The sequence below is a fragment of the Grampus griseus genome (assembly GCF_964374135.1).
Source record: "Grampus griseus genome assembly, chromosome: 21".
NCBI lineage: Eukaryota > Metazoa > Chordata > Mammalia > Artiodactyla > Delphinidae > Grampus > Grampus griseus.
The window spans coordinates 9,242,221-9,262,154 of NC_139015.1; the positions used below are offsets into that span (position 1 = coordinate 9,242,221).

The following is a 19,934-nucleotide window of genomic DNA, read 5'->3' on the forward strand; positions in this document are numbered from 1 at the left end:
CTAGAGACACATACAGACTGAAAGTAAGGGGATGGAAAAAGGTATTTCATGCAAATGGAAACCAAAAGAAAGCTGGAGTAGCCATTCTCGTATCAGACAAAATAGACTTTAAAACAAAGACTATTAGAAGAGACAAAGAAGGACACTACATAATGATCAAGGGATGGATCCAAGAGGAAGATATAACAATTGTAAATATTTATGCACCCAACATAGGTGCACCTCAATACATAAGGCAAATACTGACAACCATAAAAGGGGAAATCGACAGTAACACATTCATAGTAGGGGACTTTAACACCCCACTTTCACCAATGGACAGATCATCCAAAATGAAAATAAATAAGGAAACACAAGCTTTAAATGATACATTAAACGAGATGGAGTTAATTGATATTTATAGGACATTCCATCCAAAAACAACAGAATACACATTTTTCTCAAGTGCTCATGGAACATTCTCCAGGATAGATCATATCTTGGGTCACAAATCAAGTCTTGGTAAATTTAAGAAAATTGAAATTGTATCAAGTATCTTTTCTGACCACAACGCCATGAGACTAGATATCAATTACAGGAAAAGATCTGTAAAAAATACAAACACATGGAGGCTAAACAATACACTACTTAATAATGAAGTGATCACTGAAGAAATCAAAGAGGAAATCAAAAAATACCTAGAAACAAATGACAATGGAGACACAACGACCCAAAACCTGTGGGATGCAGCAAAAGCAGTTCTAAGGGGGAAGTTTATAGCAATACAAGCCCACCTTAAGAAGCAGGAAACATCTCGAATAAACAACCTAACCTTGCACCTCAAGCAATTAGAGAAAGAAGAACAAAAAAACCCCAAAGCTAGCAGAAGGAAAGAAATAATAAAAATCAGATCAGAAATAAATGAAAAAGAAATGAAGGAAACAATAGCAAAGATCAATAAAACTAAAAGTTGGTTCTTTGAGAAGATAAACAAAATAGATAAACCACTAGCCAGACTCATCAAGAAAAAAAGGGAGAAGACTCAAATCAATAGAATTAGAAATGAAAAAGGAGAGGTAACAACTGACACTGCAGAAATAAAAGAGATCATGAGAGATTACTACAAGCAACTCTATGCCAATAAAATGGACAATCTGGAAGAAATGGACAAATTCTTAGAAATGCACAATCTGCCAAGACTGAATCAGGAAGAAATAGAAAATATGAACAGACCAATCACAAGCACTGAAATTGAAACTGTGATTAAAAATCTTCCAACAAAGAAAAGCCCAGGACCAGATGGCTTCACAGGCGAATTCTATCAAACATTTAGAGAAGAGCTAACACCTATCCTTCTCAAACTCTTCCAAAATATAGCAGAGGGAGGAACACTCCCAAACTCCTTCTACGAGGCCACCATCACCTTGATACCAAAACCAGACAAGGATGTCACAAAGAAAGAAAACTACAGGCCAATATCACTGATGAACATAGATGCAAAAATCCTCAACAAAATACTAGCAAACAGAATCCAACAGCACATTAAAAGGATCATACACCATGATCAAGTGGGGTTTATTCCAGGAATGCAAGGATTCTTCAATATACGCAAATCTATCAATGTGATAAACCATATTAACAAACTGAAGGAGAAAAACCATATGATCATCTCAATAGATGCAGAGAAAGCTTTTGACAAAATTCAACACCCATTTATGATAAAAACCCTGCAGAAAGTAGGCATAGAGGGAACTTTCCTCAACATAATAAAGGCCATATATGACAAGCCCACAGCAAACATCATCCTCAATGGTGAAAAACTGAAAGCATTTCCACTAAGATCAGGAACAAGACAAGGTTGCCCACTCTCACCACTCTTATTCAACATAGTTTTGGATGTTTTAGCCACAGCAATCAGAGAAGAAAAGGAAATAAAAGGAATCCAAATCGGAAAAGAAGAAGTAAAGCTGTCACTGTTTGCAGATGACATGATCCTATACATAGAGAACCCTAAAGATGCTACCAGAAAACTACTAGAGCTAATCAATGAATTTGGTAAAGTGGCAGGATACAAAATTAATGCACAGAAATCTCTGGCATTCCTATATACAAATGATGAAAAATCTGAAAGTGAAATCAAGAAAACACTCCCATTTACCATTGCAACAAAAAGAATAAAATATCTAGGAATAAACCTACCTAAGGAGACAAAAGATCTGTATGCAGAAAATTATAAGACACTGATGAAAGAAATTAAAGATGATACAAATAGATGGAGAGATATACCATGTTCTTGGATTGGAAGAATCAACATTGTGAAAATGACTCTACTACCGAAAGCAATCTATAGATTCAATGCAATCCCTATCAAACTACCACTGGCATTTTTCACAGAACTAGAACAAAAAATTTTGCAATTTGTATGGAAACACAAAAGACCCCGAATAGCCAAAGCAATCTTGAGAACGAAAGAAGGAACTGGAGGAATCAGGCTCCCAGATTTCAGACTATACTACAAAGCTACAGTTATCAAGACGGTATGGTACTGGCACAAAAACAGAAAGATAGATCAATGGAACAGGATAGAAAGCCCAGAGATAAACCCACGCACATATGGTCACCTTATCTTTGACAAAGGAGGCAGAAATATACAGTGGAGAAAGGACAGCCTATTCAATAAGTGGTGCTGGGAAAACTGGACAGCTACATGTAAAAGTATGAGATTAGATCACTCCCTAACACCATACACAAAAATAAGCTCAAAATGGATTAAAGACCTAAATGTAAGGCCAGAAACTATCAAACTCTTAGAGGAAAACATAGGCAGAACACTCTATGACATAAATCACAGCCAGGTCCTTTTTGACCCACCTCCTAGAGAAATGGAAATAAAAACAAGAGTAAACAAATGGGACCTAATGAAACTTAAAAGCTTTTGTGCAGCAAAGGAAACCATAAAGAAGACCAAAAGACAACCCTCCGAATGGGAGAAAATATTTGCAAATGAAGCAACTGACAAAGGATTGATCTCCAAAATTTATAAGCAGCTCATGCAGCTTAATAACAAAAAAACAAACAACCCAATCCAAAAATGGGCAGAAGACCTAAATAGACATTTCTCCAAAGAAGATATACAGAGTGCCAACAAACACATGAAAGAATGCTCAACATCACTAATCATGAGAGAAATGCAAATCAAAACTACAATGAGATATCATCTCACACCAGTCAGAATGGCCATCATCAAAAAATCTAGAAACAATAAATGCTGGAGAGGGTGTGGAGAAAAGGGAACCCTCTTACACTGTTGGTGGGAATGTAAATTGATACAGCCACTGTGGAGAACAGTATGGAGGTTCCTTAAAAAGCTACAAATAGAACTACCATATGACCCAGCAATCCCACTACTGGGCATATACCCTGAGAAAACCATAATTCAAAAAGAGTCATGTACCAAAATGTTCATTGCAGCTCTATTTACAATAGCCCAGAGATGGAAACAACCTAATTGTCCATCATCGGATGAATGGATAAAGAAGATGTGGCACATATATACAATGGAATATTACTCAGCCATAAAAAGAGACGAAATTGAGCTATTTGTCATGAGGTGGATAGACCTAGAGTCTGTCATACAGAGTGAAGTAAGTCAGAAAGAGAGAGACAAATACCGTATGCTAACACATATATATGGAATTTAAAAAAAAAAAAATGTCATGAAAAACCTAGGGTTGAAACAGGAATAAAGACACAGACTTACTAGAGAATGGACTTGAGGCTATGGGGAGGGGGAAGGGTAAACGGTGACAAAGCGATAAAGAGGCATGGACATATATACACTACAAAAGGTAAGGTAGATAGCTAGTGGGAAGCAGCCGCATAGCACAGGGAGATCAGCTCGGTGCTTTGTGACCGCCTGGAGGGGTGGGATAGGGAGGGTGGGAGGGAGGGAGACGCAAGCGGGAAGAGATATGGGAATATATGTATATATATAACTGATTCATTTTGTTGTGAAGCTGAAACTAACATACCATTGTAAAGCAATTATACTCCAATAAAGATGTTAAAAAAAAAATTCGAAAAAAAAAATAAAAACAGCATAATTTCACTCTTAAAAAAAAAAAAAAAAGGAAGAGAGCAACCAAATAAATAAACAAATCTGCCAATGATAATAAGCTCTAAATAGTAAACTAAGATAAGCATAAAACCAGAAACAAATTTACATGCAGAAGGCAAACCCCAAATCTGCAGTTGTTCCCAAAGTCCACCACCTCACTTTTGGGATGATTTGTTTTCTATTCAGGTATGCCAGTGATGCAGGGTACAGCAAGTTGATTGTAGAGATTTAATCCACTGCTCCTGAGGCTTCTGGGAGAGATTTCCCTTTCTCTTCTTTGTTCGTGCAGCTCCTGGGGTTCAGCTTTGGATTTGGCCCCGCCTCTGCGTGTAGGTCGCCGGAGGGCGTCTGTTCTTTGTCTAGACAGGACGGGGTTAAAGGAGCAGCTCATTAGGGGTCTCTGGCTCACTCAGGCTAGGGGGAGCGAGGGGTATGGGATGCGGGGTGAGCCTGCGGCTGCAGATCCTGGTGTGACATTGCACCAGCCTGAGGCGCACCGTGTGTTCTCCCGGGGAAGTTGTCCCTGAATCACGGGACCGTGGCAGTGGCGGGCTGCACAAGCTCCCAGGAGGGGAGGTGTAGACAGTGACTTGTGCTCGCACACAGGCTACTTGGTGGCTGCAGCAGCAGCACCCAAAAAAATGGTTTCTTGCCTCTTCGGCACGGCAGCTCCATGCTTTTTCCAGGACCCCCTCCTGGCTAGCTGTGGGCACTAGCCCCCTTCAGGCTGTGTTCATGCAGCCAACCCCAGTCCTCTCCGTGGGATCTGACCTCTGAAGCCCGATTCTCTGCTCCCAGCCCCGCCTGCCCCGGCGCGTGAGCAGACAAGCCTCTCGGGCTGGTGAGTGCTGGTCGGCACCGATCCTCTGTGCGGGAATCTCTCCACTTTGCCCTCCGCACCCCTGTGGCTGCGCTCTCCTCTGTGGCTCCGAAGCTTTCCCCCTCCGCCACCTGCAGTCTCCGTCTGCGAAGGGGCTTCCTAGTGTGTGGAAACCTTTCCTCCTTCACAGCTCCCTCCCACTGGTGCAGGTCCTGTCCCTATTGTTTTGTCTCTGTTTATTCTTTTTTCTTTTGCCCTACCCAGGTACGTGGGGAGTTTCTTGCTTTTTGGGAGGTCTGAGGTCTTCCGCCAGCGTTCAGTAGGTGTTCTGTAGGAGTTGTTCCACATGTAGATGTATTTTTGATGTATTTGTGGGGAGGAAGGTGACCTCCATGTCTTACTCCTCCGCCATCTTGAAGGCCCCCCTGACTGTTTTGTTAATACACAATGAATGCTTCACTGAAAATTCCATTCGCTGTGACCTGGACTTTAATATGCAGCTGGAAAGTTCCATACATTTGCCAAATCTGTCTCTGCTGTGCATGCAGTTCTCCTTGTCAATATTCTTGTAATGTGTGCTTAACTTTGTTTTCCTATGTGTGTGTGTGTGTGTATTTATATCCAAACTTTATTTAGAGTAGTTTTATATTCAGAGCAAAACTAAGAGGGAGATACAGAGATATACCCACTGCCTGCACACATGCACAGCCTCCCAATTATTAATATCCCCCACCAAATGGTGCAACTTTTTCCCAAGGATGAACCTGTGTGGACACCTCATCATCACCCAAAGTTCGTGGTTTACATTAGGGTTCACTCTTGATGTTGCAGTCTATGGGTTTGGACAAATGTATAATGACGTGTATCCGTCATTACAGTATCATACAAAGTATTTTCATTGCCCTAAAAATCCTCTGTGCTCCACCTATTCATCCCTCCCACTTCCCAACCCGTCAACCACTGATCTTTTTGCTGTTTCCATAGTTTCACCTTTTCTAGAATGTCCTAGGGTTGGAATCATCCTGTAGTGGCCTTTTCAGATTGTTTTCTTTCACTTAGTGCATTTACATTTCCTCCATGTCATTTCATGGCCTGATAGCTCATTTCCTTTCAGTGCTAAAGAAGTTTCCATCCTATGATATGATTTTTGTGGTAAAGGGACATGATAATTCCAGAGTGTGTAACCCAAGCATTACGTGAATGAACCAGAACATTTCTTAGCTTAGACATGCTTTCCTATTAATGATGTGATGTTATATCACCGCACAGCAGTAAGGCACATAGGGTGACCAACCCTCCCAGTTTGTCCAGTGCTGACCCAGTTTTAGCACTGACAGTCCTGCACCCAGAGAAGAACTTCAGTGTCAGATACATGGGAGGGTTGCTCACCCTAAGTCGATTTTTAAAATCAAAGATACAAATTCACAGCTATAATATAGAATAATTACTGTAAAAGGCCAAGATATTGTGATTCAAATATGAATATGAATTACAAATGGCTATAGATTCTTTAAAGGACGGTCTTGCTATCTTTATATATCTATATCTATGGCTTGTCTGTTTAAGCAGCAGGATTCCCCCCACGCCTTGAAGGTAAAAGTGGAGATATTTGGTGCCTTAAACAATGGTTTTGACATTTCTTTTCTCTGCAGACTCACTGGATCCAGTGTTCCTGACCTTATTGTGAGTATGAGCAACCAGATGTGGCTACATCTACAGTCTGATGACAGCATTGCCTCGCCTGGATTTAAAGCTGTTTACCAAGGTATGGCCCGAACACACTTAGCAGCATTTAAAACCAGCTTTCCTGCAGAGGGCCAGGACCATTTTCTATGTGTTAAGTGTAAATAAAACTGACAAGTCAGAACAATGTTTAAAAATAAGGACTAATTATTTGCAACTTCTGTAATTAAAGTTCTACTTATAGCTTGTTTTTGCAAGGGAGAAACGTTAACTTCTCGAAAGCTTGGCTCGCCGTTACTGTGGCAAAACGAAGATTGAGATCAAGTATAAAATGTAAGCCAGGAAATGTGTTCATACTTGTCGATCTTGGCATTTTAGCTCTTCCCAAGGGAAGTTGTTATGCTTATAACTAAGGGAAGCATTTTGAACAAAGTATGAATTTGAGCGGCATCAACTCGATGAAGTTTATTGTATACATCCTCAGGTACAAATGTGTGGGTTTCTAATGGAAGACAGGGAAATCTAGACAGAGTTGGAAAAAATCTACTAAGTACTTGTATAGGAGAAAAATAACCTTGCTTTGAGAATTATGAGTTATGCTTGCTCTGGAGAAGAGAATGCTCCTTCAGGGAGGTTGGCTTCGTCTCTGAGTCACGAGACGTCACGAGAGTCACGAGAGTCACTTGTTTATTTTTGTTTTTATTTCCATTACTCTAGGAGGTGGATCAAAAAAGATCTTGCTGTGATTTATGTCACACAGTGTTCTTCCTATGTTTTACTCTAAGAGTTTTATAGTGCCCGGTCTTACATTTAGGTCTCGAATACTTTTTGAGTTTATTTTTGTGTATGGTGTTAGGGAGTGTTCTAATTTCATTCTTTTACATGTAGCTGTCCAGTTTTCCCAGCACCACGTATTGAAGAGACTGTCTTTTCTCCATTGTATATCTTTGCCTCCTTTGTCATAGATTAGCTGGCCATAGGTGCATAGGTTTATCTCTGGGCTTTCTATCTTGTTCCATTGATCTATGTTTCTGTTTTTGTGCCAGTACCATATTGTCTTGATTACTGTAGCTTTGTAGTATAGTCTGAAGTCAGGGAGTCTCATTCCTCCAGCTCCGTTTTTTTCCCTCAAGACTGTTTTGGCTATTCAGGGTCTTTTGTGTCTCCATACAAATTTTAAGATGATTTGTTCTAGTTCTGTAAAAAATGCCATTGGTAACTTGATAGGGATTGCATTGAATCTGTGGATTGCTTTGGGTAGTATAGTCATTTTCACAATATTGATTCTTCCAATCCAAGAATGTGGTATATCTCTCCATCTATTGGTATCATCTTTAATTTCTTTCATCAGTGTCTTATAGTTTTCTGCCTAAAGGTCTTTTGTCTCCCTAGGTAGATTTATTCCTAGATATTTTACTCTTTTTGTTGCAGTGGTAAATGGGAGTGTATCCATAATTTCTCTTTCAGCTTTTTCATCATTAGTGTATAGGAATGCAAGAGATTTCTGTGCATTAACTTTGTATGCAGCTTTACCAAATTCATTGATTAGCTCTAGTAGTTTTCTGGTGGCATTTTTAGGATTCTCTATGTATAGTATCATGTCATCTGCAAACAGTGACAATTTTACTTCTTCTTTTCCAATTTGGATTCCTTTTATTTCTTTTTCTTCTCTGATTGCCATGGCTAGGACTTTCAAAACTATGTTGAATAATACTGGTGAGAGTGGACATCCTTGTTTCGTTCCTGATCTTAGAGGAAATGCTTTCAGGTTTTCACCGTTGAGAATGATGTTTGCTGTGGGTTTGTCGTATATGGCCTTTATTATGTTGAAGTAGGTTCCTTCTATGCCCACTTTCTGGAGAGTTTTCATCATAAATGGGTGTTGAATTTTGTCAAAAGCTTTTTCTGCATCTATTGAGATGATCATATGGTTTTTATCCTTCAATTTGTTAATATGGTGTATCACATTGATTGATTTGCATATATTGAAGAATCCTTGCATCCCTGGGATAAATCCCACTTGAGCATGGTGTACGATCCTTTTAATGTGTTGTTGGATTCTGTTTGCTAGTATTTTGTTGAGGATTTTTGCATCTATATTCATCATTGATATTGGTCTGTAATTTTCTTTTTTTGTAGTATCTTTGTCTGGTTTTGGCATCAGGGTGATGGTGGCCTCATAGAATGAGTTTGGGAGTGTTGCTTCCTCTGCAATTTTTTAGAAGAGTTTGAGAAGGATGGGTGTTAGCTCTTCTCTAAATGTTTGAGAGAATTCACCTGTGAAGCCATCTGGTCCTAGACTTTTGTTTGTTGGAAGATTTTTAATCACAGTTTCAATTTCATTACTTGTGATTGGTCTGTTCATATTTTCTGTTTCTTCCTGGTTCAGTCTTGGAAGGTTATACCTTTTTAAGAATTTGTCTGTTTCTTCCAGGTTGTCCATTTTATTGGCATAGAGTTGCTTGTAGTAGTCTCTTAGGATGCTTTGTATTTCTGCGGTGTCTGTGGTAACTTCTCCTTTTTCATTCCTAATTTTATTGATTTGAGTCCTCTCCCTCTTTTTCTGGATGAGTCTGGCTAATGGTTTATCAATTTCGTTTATCTTCTCAAAGAACCAGCTTTTAGTTTTATTGATCTTTGCTACTGTTTTCTTTGTTTCTATTTCATTTATTTCTGCTCTGATCTTTATGATTTCTTTCCTTTTTCTAACTTTGGGTTTCATTTGTTCTTCTTTCTCTAGTTCCTTTAGGTTTAAGTTTAGATTGTTTACTTGAGATTTTTCTTGTTTCTTGAGGTAGGCTTGTATAGCTATAAGCTTCCCTCTTAGAACTGCTTTTGCTGCATCCCATAGGTTTTGGATTGTCGTGTTCTCATTGTAATTTGGTTGTAGGTATTTTTTGATTTCCTCTTTGATTTCTTCAGTGATCTCTTGGTTATTTAGTAACGTATTGTTTAGCCTCCATGTGTTTGTGTTTTTTATGTTTTTTTTCCTGTAATTCATTTCTAATTTCATAGTGTTGTGGTCAGAAAAGATGCTTGATATGATTTCAGTTTTCTTAAATTTACTGAGGCTTGATTTGTGACCCAAGATGTGATCTATTCTGGAGAATATTCCGTGTGCTCTTGAGAAGAAAGTGTAATCTGCTGTTTTGGATGGAATGTCCTATAAGTATCAATTAAATCTTTCTGGTCTATTGTGTCATTTAAAGCTTGTGTTTCCTTATTTATTTTCATTTTGGATGATCTGTCTAGTGGTGTAAGTGAGGTGTTAACGTCCCCCACTATTATTGTGTTACTGTTGATTTTCTCTTTTATAGCTGTTAGCAGTTGCCTTATGTATTGAGGTGCTCCTATGTTGGGTGCATATGTATTTATAATTGTTATATCTTCTTCTTGGATTGATCCCTTGATCATTATGTATTGTCCTTCCTTGTCTCTTGTAACATTCTTTATTTTAAAGTCTATTTTATCTGATATGAGTATAGCTACTCCAGCTTTCTTTTGATTTCCATTTCCATGGAATATCTTTTTCCATCCCCTCATTTTCAGTCTATATGTGTCCCTAGGTCTGAAGTGGGTCTCTTGTAGACAGCGTATATATGGGTCTTGTTTTTGTATCCATTCAGTGAGCCTGTGTCTTTTGGTTGGAGCATTTAATCTATTCACGTTTAAGGTAATTATCGATATGTATGTTCCTATGACAATTTTCTTAATTTTTTGGGTTTGTTTTTGTAGATCCTTTTCTTTTCTTGTGTTTCCCACTTAGAGAAGTTTCTTTAGCATTTGTTGTAGAGCTGGTTTGGTGGTGCTGAATTCTCTTAGCTTTTGCTTGTCTTTAAAGCTTTTGATTTCTCCATCGAATCTGAATGAGATCCTTGCCTGGTAGAGGAATCTTGGTTGTAGATTCTTCCCTTTGATCAATTTAAGTATATCATGCCACTCCTTTCTGGCTTGTAGAGTTTCTGCTGAGAAATCAGCTGTTAACCTTATGGGAGTTCCCTTGTATGTTATTTTTCGTTTTTTCCTTGCTGCTTTCAATAATTTTTCTTTGTGTTTAATTTTTTCCAATTTGATTACTATGTGTCTTAGCGTGTTTCTCCTTGGGTTTATCCTGTATGGGACTCACTGCACTTCCTGGACTTGGGTGGCTAGTTCCTTTCCCATGTTAGGGAAGTTTTCGACTATAACGTCTTGAAGTATTTTCTCGGGTCCTTTGTCTCTCTCTTCTCCTTCTGGGACCCCTATAATGCGAATGTTGTTGGGTTTAATGTTGTCCCAGAGGTCTCTTAGACTGTGTTCATTTCTTTTCATTCTTTTTTCTTTATTCCGTTCCACAGCAGTGAATTCTACCATTCTGTCTTCCAGGTCACTTATCCATTCTTCTGCCTCAGTTATTCTGTCTTCACTATCATTATTCTGAATTCTTTTTCTGAAAGGTTGCCTGTATCCACTTCATTTAGTTGTTTTTCTGGGGTTTTGTGTTGTTCCTTCATCTGGTACATAGTCCTCTGCCTTTTCATCTTGTCTATCTTTCTGTGAATGTGTTTTTTGTTCCACAGCCTGCAGGACTGTAGTTCTTCTTGCTTCTGCTGTCTGCCCTCTGGTGGATGAGGCTATCTAAGAGGCTTGTGTAAATTTCCTGATGGGAGGGACTGGTAAACAGACAATTTTTAAACAGAGAATTTTTACTGACACACACAGATCTATTATTTGAAAGAAATGGCTCATGATAAACTACAATCTAAGAAAATATACAATAAGAATTCAGAATAAAACATTAATATATGTTCCACATAACTTTTTTTTTAATTAATTAATTCATTTTTATTTTTGGCTGCTTTGGGTCTTTGTTGCTGTGCGCAGGCTTTCTCTAGTTGTGGTGAGTGGTGGCTACTCTTTGTTGTGGTGCACGGGCTTCTCATTGAGGTGGCGTTTCTTGTTGCGGAGCACGGACCCTAGGCGCACAGGCTTCATTAGTTGTGGCATGCAGGCTCAGTAGTTGTGCCTCGCGGACTCTAGAGTGCAGGCTCAGTAGTTGTGGTGCATGGGCTTCATTGTTCTGTGGCAAGTGGGATCTTCCCAGACCAGGGATCGAACCCATGTCCCCTGCATTGGCAGGCGGATTCTTAACCACTGTGCCACTAGGGAAGTTCCCACATAACTACTTAAATTGTCAAAACTTTAGATACTTTCCTTAAGTTTCAAAATTCTAAGGAAGTAACAAATTTAAAAGAACAGTAATACAATAAAATTGGTGGGGTTTTTTTTGGATTATTTTACTGTAGGGGAACTGTTACTAAGAAAGAAATAATTTGTAAGTTATTGTTGGGAAAAATTAGGAAAGTGACATGGGAGGAGATGCAGTTGATTATTACCCTGTGGATATTGAAGACTTCTGCATCTATTAGCAATTTTGTTTCCGTGTTGCTAACGGTCTATATATGCATTTTCTTTGAATTCTTCTTCAGAGCAGTTTGTTAAATATCTTACTGATTTCTTCATTAATTACAGAGTTCATTGAAATCTTTGACATGACAGATGTGTGCATACATAAGTGAAAATGAAAGAAATATTAATCTGGAGAGCTGGGATTTTATTTTCTTCAGTTTTACTTTGTGAATTTGAATAAAGAAACAGTATGCTTTTGTCTTCCAAGTGTCCACTGTAGGGTAGTCAGGAGCTGGAAAAAAAGCAGCTAGTGGTTACTGCATACCAAGCCAATGAGGCAGGTAATTAAAAGCGTCTCCCAATGTCAAAACAATAAAGATGGTAGGTGATGGTGTCATGAGTCCAACAGTGAAGGCAGCATAACAGGGCTACACCCTTGCCTTGTGGGATGAAGGATAATAGTCACAGCGTTGAAAAGTCCTGTGGTGACGAGGGGTCTCCACAGGAGTGTCCTTATATACAAAGTGTGAAAGACTCCTCCTTGCTGGAGACATGGGCTGCGATGGGGACTTCATGACTCTTTTTTAATAAGAAATGCTACGAGAAAAAATGGTATTTACATCCCATGCAAAGGTTAGGACTTGAATGCACAGATAATTGCTGAATACTTCTGACATTTGGGTTTTTAGAGTTGACCTTTAATTGAACTTCTACATGACTGTGCCTTATTTAAGAAAGCACAGCAGAGATATAATCCTTTCCACATGACCTGCACTGGCTACTGCTTTTGGTAGAATCTAAATGCATCCGTGAAATACCAGACACTTCCCAACAGGGCAAATGACAGTAAATTAAGTCATGCAGTTTGAAGATACATATCATACAGACTAGGATAAAGACTCGAGAGAGGAGCATCTCTCCTGGATTGAGGATCCTTAACTACTAAGGGATGTCAGTCTCCTCAGTTACAATACAAATGTTCTTCCAACCGTCCTGTTTCAGTTTGAACGACCATACAGTATTCATTATAATCACATTTACTTCTAATTAGTAGTCTGTTAACAGTCTCGATAGCCTATTAGTGGCTACAGCCTAAAATGTCATGGAAATGTGGATGGCTGTCAGTCCTTGAGAAACTGCCAGTTCAAAGCCATTTATTATTTTTGACAGAACAATATTCTGTAGTTAAAAAGATAATTAAAATGAGGACTAATATAAGATTTGAGAACTTTAAAAATTGAGAGAATATATCAAAAGAAGACATCCTATGGACCTAGAGATTATCATACTAAGTGAAGTAAGCCAGAGAAAGACAAATATCATATGATATCATTTATGTGGAATATAAAAGGAAAAGATACAAATAAACTTATTTACAAAACAGAAGTAGAGTCACAGATGTGGAAAACAAACTTATGGTTACCCAAAGGGAAAGGGGGAGGGAGAGATAAATTAGTAGATTGGGATTAACATATACACAATACTATGTACAAAATAGATAAACAACAAAGACCTACTGCATAGCACATGGAACTATACTCAATATTTTATATATTATATACATACATATAACTGAGTCACTGTGCTGTACACCTGAAACTAACATGACATTGTAAATCAACTATATGTCAATAAAGAAATAAAGTAAAATAAATTAATTAATTTAAAAAAAGAAGACATTCTTGAAACTGTTATTTCCAGAGTGCTATATTAGCTATCAATTGGAGATAAAATAAAAACCATTTGTGAAGGTGAGCATCAAATACATAAATAATTACACTATTTGATTGAAAATATTGTTGTGTATTGTATTATCAGAAAATATATACAGCTGCTACTTACACACGGTTTCACTTTCTAGGTTTTGATATCGCGTGATTTTAACTAACACCACTGTGATAGTTTAGCATACAGGCTCTGAAGCCAGAGTACCCAGGGTCCTCACTGGGCCACTTAGCTGGGCAAGCTGTTTAAACTCTCTGTGTGTCAGACTCCTCATTTTTTTAAAAAGGGAGAAAATAATAATGACACCAATTTCATTAGTATGTTGTAAAAATCAGTTGACCTAAAATGTGGAAAGCACGTAGAGTGAGAAATGCTAACTATTATTTGCATACGCATTTTCCTCTTTTAATTTTGAGTTTATTCTACAAGTAAGAATTTTTTATTGCTTATAGTAAAATATGTAAGAATTGTAAGTGCCCTTTCCAGGTTACTTTCTCCAGGCAACAGCTCTCAATATTTCCTTGTGTGTCCTTCCAGAATTTTCAATACATACAACACCAAGCCTGAAGTCATGCTTTGTCTCTTGGCTTATAAACTCTAGATGAACTTTAATGGACAAGAAATGTCACACCATCTTATTTTAAAATCAATTTGAATTTCTTTCAGAGACTCCATCCTAACCACGAGGCAGTAAATTTAATCTTGGTTGTGACCAGAGGGGCCCCACGTCAGCCCTTTCCTTCCTTTCCACCCCTATCTCACCAAGATGTTGAAAATCCCTGAGCATTGTGGGGATACAGAACGTTTGGGGGTCCTCAAAGCTTTGAGTCATGCTTGTTACTCTGACACTTTGGGCACGGTCGTCTCTCACAGAAGCTCCCCAGTGAGCCTTGCACTGGCAGCCTCCCCTCCCCAGGGGCACAGTGGTGTTGAAGCAGCCTCTTGGGGATGATGGGTCGGGAGAACTCTGGGTCCACGCCACCCACCTGTGGACCTGCATCACCAGGCTGTCAGTCTTGGGTGCCTCTGGGTTTCTCCATTTGCTCCCACCTCTGTCACCTCCCCTCAGGTTGCCTAGGAAGCATATGTACTCACTCAGCTTAGTCTTTTAAGGAAGAGTTTGTGATAGAGTAGCTGGGGCAAAGAAGCACAGAGGAAGGCTTGGCTGTGCTTGGTAATCGCAGGGTGTGGAAGGGTGAGCAGAGAAAAACTCAGAAACTAAAATACAAATGTAATCACTGTGGAGAGCTCAAGGCCAGCGGAAGGAAAATAAACTATCTTGCTAGACTTGTGTTTGTATGTGTATATGTAATTTATATATGTTTACATATACATATATCCATACATCTGTGTATATAAATATATGGAGGGAGAGAATATGCTGATAATTAAGAAAATTATTGGCAAATATTATGCAAAGTTTAAAAAATGAGAATTCTTTAGGGAGATATGTCATACGTCTAAGAAAGCGATCAAAGAGAGGTAGGTTTTGGGCTTCCCTGGTGGTACAGTGGTTGAGAGTCCGCCTGCCAATGCAGAGGACACGGTTTTGTGCCCCGGTCTGGGAAGATCCCACATGCCACGGAGCGGCTAGGCCTGTGAGCCATGGCTGCTGAGCCTGCGCATCCGGAGCCTATGCTCCGCAATGGGAGAGGCCACAACAGTGAGAGGCCTGTGTACCGCAAAAAAAAAAAAAAAAGAGAGGTGGGTTTTATTTGTTTAAAACCTTTTTACATATGAAAATATTTAATTCCAAATAATCTACTCAAAAACCCAAAAGGTAAAAAATATGATGTAAATAATTATAATATAGCTGTATAAGCAATACTACTCATCTATTAAATAAACTGTGTAAAACCTAAGGTGTATATAATATACAATTGTTATATATTATATAATTGCATATAATATATATAATTCATAAATACATAAATCATATATAATTCATACGTATGTAAGTTATATATATGTAACTCACATATATGTATAATTAATATATATATGTAATAGAATGATATATATAGAAAGCTATCCCGCTTAGTGCATAGTTTTTCTACTTTATATTTCAAAATTCCTATCGTATATAAGGTAAACACTGAGGATCAAAAACAAATTTTGTAAACCAATCTTACATTTAGTAACACAGAAGGATTCTTGTTAAAATATTATAATAATGTAATAGAGCTTGAGATTATATACTTTTTTTTTTTTTTTTTTGCGGTACGCCGGCCTCTCACTGTTGTGGCCTCTCCCGTTGCAGAGCACAGGCTCCGGACACGCAGGCTCAGCGGCCATGGCTCACGGGCCCAGCCGCTCCGTGGCATGTGGGATCTTCCCGGACCGGGGCACGAACCCGTGTCCCCTGCATTGGCTGGCGGACCCTCAACCACTGTGCCACCAAGGAAGCCCGAGTTTATATAAATTTAAAATAACATACATTATATATTACAGCAGATTGTTTTTATTCAATAGAAGAGAAAGGAAAACAAAATCTCAATTCAGGGGTGGGCTTTCCACGACCACTGTCTCTTCTAGCACTGAGGAAGGTTGACAAGAAGCAAGCACATAACGTCTGGATATTCAAACAAATACAGTTTGCAATGCTGGCGGCCCTGCTTTTTTATGGCTTCACTCTCTATAGTTAAGTGGGTTAACTTTGGATCATTTTTCATCACAAAAGTAATGTTCAGTTAGACTTCATTACACATGTGGATGAACTGATTTCCACAAATCATGTTTTATATAATTTACCATAGCTATTTAAATTTTAGCAGGGGGTAAATTAAAGGAAATGTTCCCTGTGATGTGCTGCTGTGTGGTAAAACAAGACCTATTTTAGGCTCATGCTAAGAATTGTTTCAATAAAAGTTGAGCTCAACAATACCGTTTGATACCAGAAACAGAATTGTCTCCTAGGTCCTGTGAACACACTGATAAAGGAGTGGTAAAGATCAGTTTAGGTGTCTCAGTCTGTAATCTGTGATCCCAGGTGTTCGTGATGCACTGAAGAGGGGGAAATATTATCTAGTTCAGAGAACAGCATCTCTTCTCCATTCTTTTTTTTTTTTTTTTTTTTTTTTTTTTTTGCGGTACGCGGGCCTCTCACTGCTGAGGCCTCTCCCGTTGTGGAGCACAGGCTCCAGACGCACAGGCTCAGCGACCATGGCTCACGGGCCTAGCCGCTCCGCGGCATGTGGGATCTTCCCAGACCGGGGCACGAACCCGTGTCCCCTGCATCGGCAGGCAGACTCTCAACCACTGCACCGCCAGGGAAGCCCTCTTCATTCTTGGTGGACAGCATTGCTGTTACAGTACCAAGGTTGTTTAATCTTTGAGATACTCGTGATGGTTTAATTTTATGGGTCAGCTTGACTGGCCACAGGGTGCCCAAACATTTTGTCAAACATTATTCTGGGTGTGTCTGCAGGGCTGTTTCTGGATGAGGTTAACATTTGAAAGGGTGGACTGAGTAAAACAGATCAGCCTCCCCAGTGTGGGTAGGCCTCATGCAATCAGTTGAAGGTCTGAATAGAACCACAGGCTGAATGAAGAAAAATTGCTCTCTCTGCCTGTCTTTGAGCTAGAACATTGGGCATCTCCTGCCTTTGATCTCAGATTTGGACTGGAACTTACACCACTGGCTCTCTTGGGTCTGGACACCTCACTTGCCATAATCATGTAAGCCAATTCCTTATAATAAATTAATTTCAATAGGTAAGTAGATAGATAGATAGAGTTGGAGGTGGATGTGGGGATAGAGACAGAGATAAAGATAGAAATATCCTATTCATTCTGTTTCTCTGAAGAACCGTGACCAACACACTATTTCTCTACTTGAATGGTTGGATTTGCTCCAGCTGCTAGGCACAGACCCTTCCTGGCCCTTTGTGTGAGTAATTGCACATTTAAAAGGGGTCCAAGTGGAGTTGAAGGTGCAGTCTGTGTGTGACCACTGAACATAGGAAATCCCGCTGGTCCACACAGAAAGTGAGCCCATGGCCCTGGCCTTGTAGCCTGAAGCTGATACTCAGACAAGGTCAGGCAGGAACATGCCTGCCAATAACAGAGTGATGCCTAAAACCCTAAAGACGAAGTAAAGTCATGTGAAATAGCTTCATGTAAACTTTTGTTTTAATTTTGAGCAAAATCCAAGTTGAACCCACCAAGGATTTATAATGTGTATTTCCTTTTTCACAACCAATATGGTCTTGTATCTAAAGTGTATTTAAAAATGTTTTCAAAGACCTGATTTAAATCTATGACAAATTAACCTTTGTGCTGGATGCTGACTCTGAGCTGGATTTGTTTGGGAGGGTGTATGAGGGGAGCACTTTGAAATACCTGCAAGGAAGAGAAGGAAACAGAATGGGGCAGAGGGAGAAGCTGAGCAGTGCTCAGGTACGCCTGGTACCCTGGCCGAACCCAGGGAAACCTTGGGAGCTGGGACAGCCCTTCAGAGTTCCCAAACTGAAGCAAGAGGGTGGGGCTGGTACCATTAGCCATTGATGAGGGCTGCCCCCAGGGAGCCGGCACAACCCTGTTTGACTTGATTCCTGGAGAGGGATGCAGCTGTGAGCTCCAGCAGCTGAGAGGCTGAGTGCCTTGATTCTGAAGCAGGGACGTGGGTGGTACCCAGAGATCTACTGCCCCACACACCGTCACTTCTCCCAACCTGGGCACGACTTCTCTAGGATTCTAACTGGCCTCATGTCCTAGAAAAACGTACAATACATACTCATGGCCATTTTTTGGCTTCCGCCTCTGCTGGTCTAGGTGGCTCCCCTAATGCCAGAAGGATGATTTCTGCACAAATTCCCAAGGTGCCTGCGGTTAGACCTTTCATGGGTGTCGTCTGCTTCTCACTCTGCGTGTGGGTTCAGGTCAGCTGGGGCCCTTGGTAGGGTACAAGACAGTGGGGTGTGTAAGGTCTGTGGGTCTGTGACGCTCAGGCTGCATCGCAGGGACGTTTCTGTGAGAAGGAGCGGGTATACAAATCCTGGAATGTCCGTCACAGGATCTGTGCCCCACCAGTGCCAGCAGACGGAGTGTGTTAACACCTCTCTCCTGTCTTCCCATTCCGTTCTCTGCCTGGTGACTGAATGGCCTTCCGTATCTGCACCTGGCCTGCCCTCCACATGGCCCAAGCACAGCAGATGAGACAAAATCCTCATCCTCTCCAGACGGCTGCCTCTGCGCTGAGCTGAGGCCACACTTGTACCTTGCACGTCACGCCCTTTCTCCCATCAGTGCTTGTGTGATTCTCTCCCCTAAGGGTCCCCAAACACTCTCTCCACCCAGGAATGTCCTCGCTGTCCATTAAGACCCATCTTGAGTGTGGTCCACGGGCAGAGGCTTTTCCCTGGACGTTAGTTTGTTTTCATTTTTACTATTGCAAAAGGAGTCATGTGTAAGTGGGTATTTGGGGAATGGTTAATTTTGAACATTTACTGTGTAATGTTTATATATGTTATATATATATATTATATATGTAATGTTTATGTTTGTATATGTATATACAATATCTGAAAATGTTGAGACTAAACTATTATTTGCTAGGAATAAGTAGTGATTCATTGAATTTTTTCTAGTAGGTATTTTTTTCTCCAGGAATATGAGTTAGAGCCTGACTGGGTTTATGTTGAGCATATAAGTGAACTTCTCGATCAGAGGCTTACTAGACGGCTGACGGTGGAATCAGCAGTCAGTTTGCGTGGAGCTGGCCCTTTTGAGAGTTGCCCAGTTTTATTAGAACTATGCAGTATTTTTGTGTGTGTGCTAAAAACAGGAGTTACAAGAGAAATTCTTATGGTTTGTAGAAACTACTCCATGGATGCGTGCTGCTTCTAACAACCCTGGTTGCCTCCTTTGGGTTGTTAATTCTGTAGTTTATACATTTAACTGCAAAAAACCAAAACCTCATTTTAAGACATTATTTTATAGACAGTGAGAGTCATATAAAGATCTTAGAACAGAGTGAGTTTAAAGAAGGAAAAGAAAACCATGATTATATTGCGGCTTTACCTTTGCAAAGCTCTTCTAGAGAATATTTATATATTATTCTTATAAATGAGCAGCAAAGTAATGTGTGTAAAAACTAATGTAGCAAAATTAGAAAAATGGCATCTCAGCTAAAAGAGCTCTCATTTCAGCATTATTAGAAGCCTCTTCATCAGACGGCTCTCTTTCATTTTACCAAGATTACTAGTAGAGGTGAATATAAAA

At 39.7% G+C, this 19,934-nt stretch overlaps 1 protein-coding gene across 1 annotated transcript in view; it reads left to right on the forward strand.

Moving 5' to 3' along the window:
• The window catches only part of CSMD1 (CUB and Sushi multiple domains 1), a gene marked incomplete at its 3' end in the record, with an annotated part of 1,748,580 nt that overhangs the window by 1,362,301 nt on the left and 366,345 nt on the right, over positions 1–19,934 (forward strand). The window contains exon 12 of the mRNA XM_082680517.1: positions 6,569–6,681. Coding sequence (XP_082536643.1) covers positions 6,569–6,681 — 113 coding nt within the window. The remainder of the gene's footprint in view (positions 1–6,568; positions 6,682–19,934) is intronic.